General features: G+C 36.2%; 1 protein-coding gene across 2 annotated transcripts in view; it reads left to right on the top strand.

Annotated features, from left to right (window-relative positions):
* The window catches only part of col4a2 (collagen, type IV, alpha 2), a 95,633-nt gene that overhangs the window by 56,157 nt on the left and 26,330 nt on the right, over positions 1-13,146 (top strand). For both annotated transcript variants that reach the window (XM_051118732.1, XM_051118731.1), the window contains exons 5-20: positions 6,727-6,861; positions 7,442-7,486; positions 9,036-9,152; positions 9,276-9,344; positions 9,525-9,560; positions 9,672-9,725; positions 10,201-10,236; positions 10,345-10,386; positions 10,485-10,553; positions 10,656-10,700; positions 10,918-10,971; positions 11,155-11,190; positions 11,275-11,319; positions 11,415-11,466; positions 11,589-11,699; positions 12,132-12,278. In XM_051118732.1, coding sequence (XP_050974689.1) covers positions 6,727-6,861; positions 7,442-7,486; positions 9,036-9,152; positions 9,276-9,344; positions 9,525-9,560; positions 9,672-9,725; positions 10,201-10,236; positions 10,345-10,386; positions 10,485-10,553; positions 10,656-10,700; positions 10,918-10,971; positions 11,155-11,190; positions 11,275-11,319; positions 11,415-11,466; positions 11,589-11,699; positions 12,132-12,278 — 1,093 coding nt within the window. The remainder of the gene's footprint in view (positions 1-6,726; positions 6,862-7,441; positions 7,487-9,035; positions 9,153-9,275; positions 9,345-9,524; positions 9,561-9,671; positions 9,726-10,200; positions 10,237-10,344; positions 10,387-10,484; positions 10,554-10,655; positions 10,701-10,917; positions 10,972-11,154; positions 11,191-11,274; positions 11,320-11,414; positions 11,467-11,588; positions 11,700-12,131; positions 12,279-13,146) is intronic.

Below are 13,146 nucleotides of genomic sequence, written 5' to 3'. Positions count from 1 at the left end.
ATTATGACTTCAAAATTCGCAACTGTGAGTTTATATCTCACAATTCTGAAAAAAAGAAAGTTAGAACTGCGAGTTTGTATTGTGCAATTCTGAGAAAAAAAGTCAGAATTGTGAGATAAAAAGTCGCAATAACATTTTTTTATTATTATTCAGTGGCGGAAACGGATTTCCATATGTTTATATAATTGTATTAGAAAAAGTAAAATTTTTATAATAAATACACTTTAAAAACCAATTGTTGTTTTACCTTTAAAAAAACCATGGTCCATGCTGCCTTTAGTGTAAGTGACACCTGGGGTATTTGAGTAATCTCAACAAGTTAGATCTGGGAAAGTTATTTTAACACTAAAGTTTAAGATGTGATCGCTAATTACAACAATCATGTTTTACAGTTTATAAGCGCTCCAGTATTCTGCCCTCATGCAGTTAATAACCAAAAGAAAATGCAGTTTCTGCTTCAGACATACAGTATATATTGTCTATAAGCCAGTATCTTTTTAGTTACATACTTAAACGTTTACATAAATCACCTCCTCAACTTTTCAGTGTCTCCTGTTTTTTTCCCTGCAGATTTTTGGGCAATGATGTAATGAAGGAGTTGAGGAGACAACACTTTAAATGTGGCGTTACTGTCACACTCCGTGAATACAGGGTGGGGGGGTTGAAAAGAAAGGTGGCAAATATGGAAAGTTCAAGAAGAGTTGAATTTTGTTAAGGCCAACAGGGTCAGCAGATTTAAAAACAGAATTTAAACTAATTTATCTTGGAGAGACATGCAGTGAAATGAAAGGAGCGAAAAAACAAAAGACGGGAGATTTATGCAGTGAGGAAGGGATGGTGTGAGGCAGCAGCAGAGGGTGAGAGAAACTGGAAATGACCTGGACATTGTATGGCTCCACTCTGAACTGGAGAACCCTGGGAGAGTTTAACTCTCACCTGGCACACCCAGGACCTGTCAGTGACTTAAACTAATGGCTAATTGCCCATTTCCTCCTCACACAAATGTACACTTATGGCAATTGCTGTTTGTATTTTTTAAGCGCATTAAAAGCCATTCAGCTGCACTTCCCCCTTCCTTTAAATTTAGACTTTTAGACTTGCTTTTGCCCTGTTTCTGACTCTTACCTACCCACTATGAAATTTAAAGCAATAATTGTTTTTGAGATGGAAAATTACTAGTCATTCAGTTTTTATATTTTCTATGCATTCCATTAGTTTTGTGAATCGGTATGTTTCGTCGGGCCGCAAAATATATAGAGTTGATCATCATCAGCATAACAGTGAAAGCTAACACCATGTTTCCTGATGATATCTCCCAAGGATAACATGTAAAGCGTGAAAAGCAACAGTCCTAGTACTGAGCCTTGTGGTACTCCACACTGCACTGTTCAGTAACTGTTCACGTCATCCATTATTACTTGTCTGTTGTCAATTCTGAGGAGGGCTGTTCACTCTTCATTAGCATCTGCACTGGTAGGATTGGACAGGACAGATATGAGATGTAATGCAATCAACAGGGTTGAAGGACGTTTGATCTTCTCTTTCGCAAGCAGACACACATCTTCAAAAGCAATGTCAGAAGATCAAAGTGAACAAATAAAAAGATCCTGAGAGACCCAAACTCCACTTTTCAGTGGAGGTGGAGTTAATCAGAGAGATGGGCTTAATCTGACTGTGTTTATGCAGGTGCATGGAGAGTAATGGCTCCACACAAGCACACGCTTCTACACATTCACACTAATCTGTGATTGATAGGACTTTGGCCAAGAACCTTTCATCTGAGTGCATTTGCTGTGTAGTGTGCCAAGAATTCAAATCAGATTTAAGTACTTCAGACTGCCAATGCTCATGCTTGTCTATCATCATGACTGGCTCATTTCACTTAATGTATATGTTATAAAGAGTGTTGCCAGTCCTATTACTGTCAAGGCCTCACGAGTCATGACACACACTATCACTCAAAAGAAAGAAATATAATTGCAAAAGAAATATTATTGCAATTTAAAATAAATGTCTTTTGTCAATATATTTTAAAATATAATTTATTCCTGTGATGCAAAGCTGTATTTTGTCACAAATATGCAGAGACTAGTGGCGAAAGCACTTTAGTTTTGTCTTTTTTATATTGCCATATTTGTACAAGTCTGCTGGTTCTCTAGGGCACAGCTGGTTGATTTTATCCTGTTGAGCAGAACAGAAAATATGGGTCAAGAAATCAGGAAGACACATAGTAGGGGACAGGGCATGGAAAGGCCAGCAGGGAACTGACCTGGACACTTGCGGTGGCCCAGGAAATAACAAATCTCATGTATTTGATCTTTTATACCTTAAAGGCAGCAGGAAAGTGATCTTTTTGCATGTGTAGAAAAAAGGGCGGAAGAAAATCTGCAAGATAGCCAGGCAGTGGCCATGGAGTAACATTATCTTTAGTAAACTTTCAATGACTGTGACTTGCGGATAGACTAAACCCAGATGTGATAATGCTTTATTTTGCCAAAAACTACCAGCAGATAATGTATCCATACACAGAGTTTGTCAAGGATGTGTAGGAGTGAAAACATGCCCTGGAGGGCATCCCACAGGATGTTTGTATTTACTCTCAAAAATTTAATGGGTTTTAGCTAGATTGTTGCTAGGCATTTGCTAAGGAAATTCGGGTGATTAATAAGACATTGCTACAACATGTCAAAACAATCCTTAAGCTCTAAGTATAGAGTAAATCATATTTAATGGGCCGTATATTTGCTGTAGTTTGGGAATGTACATAATATATTTGGCAGAAGGAGCAAGGTTACTTGTGCATTTAGAGGAAGGAGAGATTTGCTGGATAATACAACTGCTAAATAATGAGCAGCTTAAATTACTATGGCCTACTCCATGCCTCTGTTTTGGAAAATACTTAAATTTTAAGTTATTTTGTGACATTGATCATGTTATCTCATACAGATGATCATCAATTCTGACTCAGACTTGTGGAGTTGATGGAGCTAGTGTGCTTCTGTTATTAAAGCAGTTAGGCCTGCTTGTATATTATTGTAAATTCTAGTCTACATATTAGTTCCAATTGTTAAATATTTCGGCCTATAAAAATATGATATACACTTTTAAAAATAAAGGTTCCAAAATGGTGTTTTCACAGCGATGCCATAGAAGAACCATTTTGGGCTCCAGAAAGAACCTTTCAGAAACTTTTGTTTGTTTGTTTTTCTTAAAGGGAACCAGTATGGCTTAATATAACATAAATGGTGCCTCTTACTGAAATAAGTAGTAGAAAAAGATTTATGTTATTTAAAAAATCTGTATTGTTTTACACATATGTTGGACTATGGGGGCGCCAGTATTTCAATGACGTGAAATGGTTGCACTCAGTGAGCTACTGGTGCTACCTGTTGCTATTTTTACCGCAACACAACTTGAAATACACAACTCGGAAAATAAAATACTGATACGATTCCGCATTGTGCAGCTGTTGGTTGTAATTTTCAGGCGAAGGGCAACAAGAGAAGTGATGTAAGTTTTACTGCTTTCCTAGCAAGAAACGAATGGGAAGATGCCTGTGGACAAATAAAACTTAAGCTTTAAACCTAAAGACCTGCGTTCTTTCCACATTAGCCCTGATGCCTTTCAGACTTTTTTCAGTAGACCACAGCTACTGAAAGAGCTTACAAATGGCAGAGACAAGAAACGCTAGATGCCATCCTGGAAGGATGTAAACATGCCGATGCTTGTCAAGACGCTGCAGCCCCTGAAGGAGTTTCTCAGCGCAGATTTCACTTACTTTCCTGAACTTATATCCATTGCCACCTGTAAGCTCTTTCAGTAGCTATGGTGATCATATCAGTATTTTATTTTTCGAGTTGTGTTACCGTAAAAATTGCAACAGGTAGCGTCAGTAGCTCGCCAAGTAAAACCATTTGATGTCCCCCCCATAGTCCAAAATATGCCTCACAGACATAATTTACATTATATTAAGCCATACAAGTCTTAATATCTGGGGGTATTAAGGTTTTTGTTGTTGTTTTCATTATAGAGAACCTTTTGTGCAACTGAAAGTTTCCATGGATGTTGAAGTGTCTTCATGAAACCATAGATGCCAATAAAGAATGTTTATTTATAATACTGTAGAGCAGTAATGCCACTGTTGTAATTTTAGGCTTAGTAGACTTTCAACAATATCTATTTTAGCTGATTTATGAGTGAGTTGAGTGAGACAATTGAGACATTCCTCATGCTCCATTTCCATGGTAATAAGTTGTACAGTCAAGAAATGTTTTTGTAAATGCTCCCTAGAGTTCTAAAGAAACTATGAATGGTTTGTAATATATTATGTCTAATTTCCTGAGAGATGTCTTATATTGCTAGAACCACTTATTGTTTTTTTTTTTTTTTTGTTTGTTTTGTTTTGTTTTGTTTTGTTGTTGTTTTTTTACCATGGGAAATATCAACTTTTAAGTGTCTCCAACACCAACTTCACTTCTTTAATGTCAGATAAATATATTTTAGAAATACAAATCCATTTATCACACTTCATATTCAGCCAGGTCATGAATGTATAGCACAATAAAACTGTGTAAGGCACTTTAACACAGAGACAGAATTGTTGGTACAATACAGAAACATTTATATTTACTTGAAATGTTTACTGTGGAGTAATGCAGTACAGTTTCATATACTCTGTAACACTGAATAAACACCTTCACACTAGCTCAGCTTAAACGGTAGCCAGAACCTCTGTAAGGTCAGAGGTCAAAGTACTTGACTTCCCGAGCCACAAAACACCTCACGCATATGATTCACCTCTGTTTGACTGATGAGGACCTTAAGACCTCTATGTTTCACCCGGCCCTGTTTATAAAAACCTAAAACTGCAAATTTAGTTCTTGGCTGTAATCTGGCACCTTTTTGTTTTTAGTTAATCACTTTTAGACCTCTACTCTTTACTTGTCCAAACAGGCATAATTTATGGCTGAACAGGTGGGACATGTTCCACTTTTTGCCAAAGCTGGATTGTCCTCACCACTTATTGCAAGTGTTTCTTAGAGTTAAGCTCTGTGTCTAATATGAAAAATATCTGGTTAGGTCTTATTTAGGTTCATACATGCATTAAATATGTATACTTCATTTAAGTTTCATAAACGCTATTCCATATTCCACATCTTAGACCTCTGAACTTTGCATGTTAAGCTCAATCAGTGTCATCAAGTATATTCAAATAACCAGCACACTACCCTGATGCCTCTCTTAATCTGGGATGTTGTTTTATGCTTTGTTGACGTAGATGTGCTCTGTGTGAATGGCATCTAGTATGCAGTATTTTCTTTGATCCGATACAGTGCGTCCTTCATGTTCTTCTTCTTCACTCTTAACAGGATCTCAGATCAGTTGTCTGACTGTGGATTGGGGCCAGAGGGTTTAAGTGTGCACTAGACAGCAGGGCGTCTGTTTATCAATCCATCCCATCACAGTAGAACTTGGTTTGCTCACTGGATTTAAGTTCTTACCCATACAAATCTCTAGACACAAACACGGGCCTGTTTCCTTGTCCTTTTCCATTAGAAACAGCACTGAGAAGTAATAGATGAACAGATCCACAAGAGGGCAGAATCCAAAACCACACATCTAATATCACAGTTCTATTAAAGTGCAACATGTAAAAAATAACTTTTTTGTATATGGTTAAAAAATGTGAGGTGTACATCAGGCAGATGTTTGACTGATGTATGCTTTGGTCCATTAATGAGTTCAGATGAAGTCAAGGAACAACGAATATTTTCAACTTTCCACTGTGTCATGCAATTAAATTTTATATGCAATGTGGTGATAAGAGCACTGGATGGCGGTATAGAGCTTTACAGCGTGTTAGCAGAGTTTGCCATCTAGTGGTCATGTTGTGAAATGTAAAAAAAATGGCTGGATTATGTTATAAATGCAATTATATTAGTTTAGTGCCTAATAATAGTAGTAGTAGTAGTAGGTTATCCTAGTTGTTGCAACACATGCATACTTTGCATAATGTATATCTTGAAGAAAACTTCAGAGAAATATGGTAGTTAGGTATGACATACATAGATAAATATAAATAAATGTATAAATGTTTTATAGTTAGTAGTTTACAGTCATGAACTTTTATAGTTTATTATATCAATGTAGCATTAGGTTTAACATTTTAGTGCACTATACAATGCAATTCACTGCTATAATTATTCACCTTAATTTTTACTAAAAATAATCAGCAGTGACATTTCTAGTAATGTTTTAGCAGTGAGTACAGTTATATATTATGTTTTATTGTCACAAAAAAATCAGGTAACACATTTGATAAAAAATGACAATTTGTGATCACTCAGTGAGCTGCTTTTTTGTGGTAAATGTCAGCCTACATTTATGGAGGTGTCCACATTACTGTACTATTTTTTTGGTATTATTTTATGTTCTAAAACCTCATAATTGCTGACTGTAAGTGAACCTACTTTTTTTTTATTTGTTTTTTTGGCATTTTGCTTTTATTTTGACAGGACAGTTTAGTAATGACAGGAAGCAAAGTGGGAGAGAGAGATGGGGTGGGATTGGGAAAGGTCCTTGAGTCGGGATTCGAACACGGGATGCCCGGAGCGCAGTGGCGCTGTATGTCGGCGCGCTGCCCACAAAGCTAATGACCTACTTTTAATTTATTCAAATCTGTATGCCATTTAAACTAATTTGTCATTTTCTGTATGTGAACTGCAGGGATTGCCTGGCCCCCTTGGTCCCCAGGGGCCCTCAGGCCCTAATGGGCGACCAGGAGACCCTGGTCTCCAGGGCCCTAAAGGAGAGAAGGGAGACCGTGGCAGAGGAGGCTTTATGGGTCCAAAAGGAAGTGTGGTGAGTCCCTCTGTCCTAATTTCCACTTCTGCTGTTATGTAATAACTTAAAACAATAGGTTTAGATGGAATTTATACCATCTTTTCTCCAGTACTCATGTATGACGGATGCTTTTCTCCTCCTAATGGCAGTTGCAATTAAATTTCTAGTTGGTCATGAAGCCTCTGCTTATTCACCATGGTAAAATGTATGAATATATCCACACAAAATAAATGACCACCAGTTTGAAAGTAGGTTTAAGTAAGGGTAATCAATGTAAATACTTGATAATTACAAAATACATACATTTTAGTGCAGAAATATTGGTCATTTTCACCTACGTTTTGATTATTTGATTCAGTGGATGGTCACATAAGGTCTAGCCACAAAAGTTTAAATATTTCCATAGAAGAATAACAGATACAATGTCTCAATGATACTGTACATGACTTTTGTAGGTTTAGCTATTTTTAGCCTCATTGTTCTCTTTAGCCTCATCCTCTCTTTAAAACAATCTCAAGAGTAATTCTGATAGTGGGTGAAAGGGTAAAACTTTACATGAGACAAGATTAAATGCTATTGTGTTTGTGGCTTTCTTTAGGGAATGGAAGGTGTTCCAGGGTTTAATGGAGCAGATGGTGTTCCGGTAAGTATGATTTTGTTTATATACAGTATTATGTTTAAGAACAAGGGCTTGTGGCAAAAATGCCCCATAAATTCAAGATAAATGGGCAAAAAATGCCCCTACTCAGTTAAACAAAGTATTACGGCTGTCATGATTAAAATGAAATGTGAAAATTAATGAAAAGTGTAAATATGTGGTATTACATTTAGATTCGCTCACACTGCATCAGATTACTTTTATGCGCTGTTTTGTGCAGCGTTGAGCTTTATAACCAATCAAACGCATTTATGTTGAACTTAGGAATGCACTGGCCAATCAGAGACGCTTAGAGCTCAAAACTGAAAACGCTGAAGCTGTTGTTGAGTGCACACTCTCACAAATTCCCTCAACATAAACATCACAGTGCAGATACGATGTAAATAAAATATTAATTTTGTAGCTTCAGTGATTATAACGGGAGTTTTTGCATAACTTGTGCTAGACTTCGAAGTCGTGGACCGACATGTTTGTCTGTGAAGCCAGAATGTGATGTGTCCAAAACAAAACAAAACATTTTATATTGTTTTCTGTATCAATATTAATAATCATTAGTACAATATAAAGAGCAATAATTTACAATAACGATTTTTGTCATAACATTGCAGGCCTATGAGCTCTTGTTTTTACATGTATAATTTAGATACAATTTTAAACAGTCTAACGTTATTGACAACAGTTTAAAATATTGATTAAAGTAATTGGATAAATTTAAGTATTTGACATTAGCTCTTTAACTGTCACCCCCATTTTTGAACATAGACATAAAAGTGCACTATTCAAACTTAAATTGTTATAATTCATGAACAAATACATTTTGTAATATGATTTTGAAGTCCCATTTCCATGGTAATACAATGTCTGATTTTAAAATGGCCTTCAAAGGATGAATTTTGAGGTTTTTAGCTTTCAAATGATTTATAATTTCTGATGATTTCTAAAATGTGATAGGGAAAAAGGCAACAAAAAAGACTTTTTGTGACAAAGGTCAGAATGATGTAGTTATGATGTAGATTTTTGAGGTGCACTCTTGTCATAAATTAATCTATTACTGTTCCTACATAATTTGTAACAAAAAAACAGTGGTAAAATAGCTGTTTAGGTTTAGGTTTGACATGATTAGATTAGGATTTATTTGTAATATAGTGAAGTAAAGTTCACTAAAAAGTCTCACTGAGGGGACAGTGACAGTTAAAGACAACATAGTATGGTTTTTATAATACTAAGGTGAGTATAAAAATTGCCCTCACAAATGAAAAAAATATTCCTCCTTAATGGAAAAGGTAATTTCTGACCCTGTTAGGCACAACATAAAGAAGAGTTTTACAAACTGACAACAAAAAGACACTAATGTTCAATACATAGTTATATGTATTAAAACTAATCATGAGAACAAACAAGCCATCCATCTAGTAATACGTATAGTTCAAGATACCATATATACCTTTCCTTAGTTTTGGATTTGCCCAGTATGGCTCAGTAAAGGTACAAAAGAATATGCAGGTCAAGTCTTTGTTTTGTTATCTCTTATCAGGGCCATCCTGGGCCGTCTGGGCCTCGTGGAAAACCAGGAGCTGACGGTTGTAATGGAACTCGGGGAGATTCAGGAACATCAGGACAGCCAGGATTCAGTGGCGGACCTGGAATATCAGTATGAGCTTATTCATTTATTTATGTGTCACATAGTAAATTATTGAGACATTGCATGGAGTCTATGCGTATGACCCATCTAACCTATAATGCTTTTATTTTCTAACTCCCTAATATTCTGTAGGGCCGGCCAGGAATGAAGGGGGAGAGGGGTGACCCTTTGGAGGTGTGGGTCTATATGGAAAGATTCAGGGTAAGAGAAACTAAAAGTTTCACCAGAGAGTGTGATACCAGAAACTGGGTGATATTTTTGTCGACCAAGAAGTTTACCATAAACCTTTATTATGTTTACATTAACTATAAATTGAGTTTACATAAATGTTTTTGATTTAATTTTTAAAAAAATGCATAATTTTTCTCTGACGCATTACAGGGAGATCCAGGACACCCAGGTTTACCAGGATTTATGGTAAGTTTGACTTTTATCATTTGTTTTGTGACAACAGAAACTGAACCATCAGGTATAAAAAAGGTGACGGGGCAAACGTGTTTTCTAAAACATTAAATTTCACCCTTACAGGGACCAACTGGTGACCCCGGGTACAGAGGACAGCCAGGATTTCAAGGTCCTTGGGTGAGTTAGGTGTATCTTATTAAAATGCAGTTAAATACCACTTTTCAAGATGCAAGGGCAAAAAATGTGTTTATATCATATGATACAATATCACACAAAGAGTACTGTTCTCAAATATCTGTACAGTTTCAATAAAAAAGAAGTTGATATTGTGTTATATTTTAGACATATGTCAGTATTGTCTGTTTTTGCTCAACTTCGCTAACAAAAATAAATTAAATGAGCCAATGAATCAGAGATCCATTCATAAAGAACAGTCACTTGATTTGTTTCTGAATGCCGTTTTAACAAATTGGTTGAATGAATGATTAAATGACTCACTCATTAAGAAAGTGGTTTTAGCTCAAATTGATATGCAGTTAATTTCATTAATCATTCATTAATAATTAATCATTTTGACATCCTCAGTTATACTAACTACTGCTTGCTCTATTCCAAATGTACAGTCACTTCTTACTGTTTCATCTTTCTTTAGGGTCCTCCTGGAAGTAAAGGTGTTAAAGGAAAAAAGGTAGTAAAACACAATGTTTTGCTTAATTTTAAAAAAGTTTCACATTCGTTTTTCATGTCAGTGGATTCTAATATATCCATTTGATGTTAATGTGTTGTGTGTGTACAGGGTGAAAGCACTAAGATATTAAAAGGAGTCAAAGGAGAACTGGTGAGACAAATGTTTAGTGTCATATGTTAGACTAATATTATAATCTATAATCTGCATTTAACGTGTATATAATCTGCAATTTTATATCCTCACCACAGGGGGAGACTGGAGAGCCGGGCCTACCAGGACCTTACTCGCAAACCCAACCTGCCCCTCCAGAATGGCAGGCAAGAAGAGCATCCGTTTATGAAAACATTACAAATATTTTATCTTAGTGGAGCAAATGATCTCTCCACTGTAATTTTCATTGCATTGATTTGTTTTAACAGGGTGTAAAAGGCCTTAAAGGATATAAAGGTGAAACAGGAGATTTGGTAGGTGGCATTTGAGCTTTTTTGAACACACAAAAAAAATAGTTTTGGAATGAAAACCCTGCCTTAGAGTTAAAAAAAACAACTTCCTGTTTGATAATTTTGGTCTGATTTTAAAATAAAAAAACTTTTGCAGATGGTCTTTCCTCATTTAAGTAGAGTGCCTAAGGGACTTTACCAGTATCTTGATTATAATATTTTGTTTTTTTAATTATTTCAGGGATATTTAACCACCAAAGGAGAGACTGGTGTGTCAGGTTTTCCTGGACAGCGGGTAAGATTGATTAGGAGCTTATATCTTTTTACCAAAAAAAAAACAAAAAACTGAATGTTTCATGGACCAGCTAGGTCTTCTTCAACCTTTTTGCTTCTTTTTTCTAATCGGTACTTTTTATGGATATGCACACATATTCCACATTTTTATCCAAAATATTTAATCAATTCTTATTAATTACAGGGAAACCAAGGACGAAATGGCTTGCCAGGACTTAGGGTATATCATTTTGATCATTTTCCCAACAGTGCATTGACATTTGAGCATTTATGTGGACATTAAAGTCTCTCTCCATTCCTACAGGGTAACACTGGACTACCAGGTTTCCCAGGAAGTTATGGACGCAAGGTATTAATCCATTTCGTTTTGTGCTATACCTTGTCATACCTTACTATTCAACCTGCATCAAAAGTTGTATGACCTAAATGCATATCATTCAACAGGGAGACAGAGGAGAACCCGGAGAGCTGATAAATTCTTTTGATGATACTGGAGGTACTAAAAATGCAGAGTGCAGAAATTTGAGTAGTTCTAATCTAACTTTCAATATACAGTTTCTCAGTACTTTTTCAGAATTTGTATTTCTTTGCTTCTGTCTGTTTCTCTTGCTTATATAGTGGGTCCTCCAGGACCTCCAGGAGAGCGGGGTCCAACTGGAAGATATGGTTCTAAGGGTGTCAAAGGACAGCCGGGTCCCGCAGGCCCCCCTCCTACTGAACAACAAACAGGTATTTTTTAGTCTAAAATAGAAATTCTGTCATTATCTATTCACCCTCATGTTGGTCCAAACTTGTATGTTGTCTGTCTGTTAAAATAAAGAGAAGTTTAGACGAATAATACAGCTCTTTGCCATATTTTGCATCGAATGGCTTGGATATGGCTTGAATTGTGAGACGAGTAATCCAAAATTATAAACAGTATACACTGCAAATTTTATTTTGCTAAATTCCACACTTATTTGGAATATCAAGCAGCATAAGAGCTGTTTTGTACAGCTAAAAATAGCTGGAAACGGAAGACCAGAAGCCAGACCCATAACATTTCAAATGGCTGCAATTTCAAATAATTTTTGAATGAATTTAACACTTTATTTTCAAACACGTGGGCTTAGACATTAATCAAGCTTTTTACATTGATATGATTGTTTCTCGGATCCACAGTGGATATGTGGGGTCCAGAGGGACCACGGGGACCAAAGGGAGCCAAAGGTGAAGCTGGAGAACCAGGTAATCCTGCCACTCAGCCTGGGCCACCTGGCCCTGATGGGCTTCCTGGATTTCAAGGACCACCTGGAGCAAAGACATCATGTAAGTGTGAATTTTCAAACCAGAACTAAACTGGATGCCATCACTAAATGTTAGAGTTGGGGTACTCAGACTCGTACTCGGACTCGAGTCTGGTCTCGAGTACAATTTTTAGGTGACTCGGACTTGACTCGGACTCAAGCCTTTCGGACTCGGAAAATATGCCGAGTCCATCTGAGTCCAGAGACAGTTGACGAAAATGTACAGTTTCTCGATGCATTACACTTACAAACAGTTGACTCGATGCATTATCATGAAAGTGATATTTAGTATTTGCATTTGTTTTAAGTCTTGTCCAGTAGGCTACTTGAAAGCCGTTGGGTTTATGTGAGCACACACTCAAAGCGCGCTCACAGAACGTGCCTCTCAGTCAGTGTGCGAATGTCGAGTTCCCTTTCGCTTCTAATAGGGTCTGTTATTGCTACACACATGCTCGTCTTAGAGACTATTCATGTAAATAAATTTGGTTTTGTGTTAAGTAAACCTGAACAGCTGGGAGAAACACTGATGTGTCAAAATATTTGATATGTGCGTCAGATCTTAAAGCGACAGCAGCGTAAACCTGCAGCCACCGATCGCGTCATAAATATTAATCAAACAACAAAAGAAAAACAGATTTACTCACTTTTCCTGACTGAATCACTTATTAACTTTAGTAAGAATCATGTTTAATGTATACAGTGAAGATTTTGCATTGTTTTATTTTAACATTTATTACTTCAAGAAATGTCTGTAGTCTATTTCTGTGATAGCCTTTAGATAGACCTGCCTAAAAAGAAATCTATTTTTAAAAAGATTCTATTTTTAAAAAATACAATTTAATTTATATTTTTGATTAATATATTATTTATCCTTTTGTTTGTACGTAATA

The sequence above is a fragment of the Labeo rohita genome, chromosome 9 (assembly GCF_022985175.1).
Source record: "Labeo rohita strain BAU-BD-2019 chromosome 9, IGBB_LRoh.1.0, whole genome shotgun sequence".
In the NCBI taxonomy this organism is placed as follows: domain Eukaryota; kingdom Metazoa; phylum Chordata; class Actinopteri; order Cypriniformes; family Cyprinidae; genus Labeo; species Labeo rohita.
Note: the sequence above shows the minus strand (reverse complement) of the source record. Positions and strands in the feature narration are given on the sequence as shown.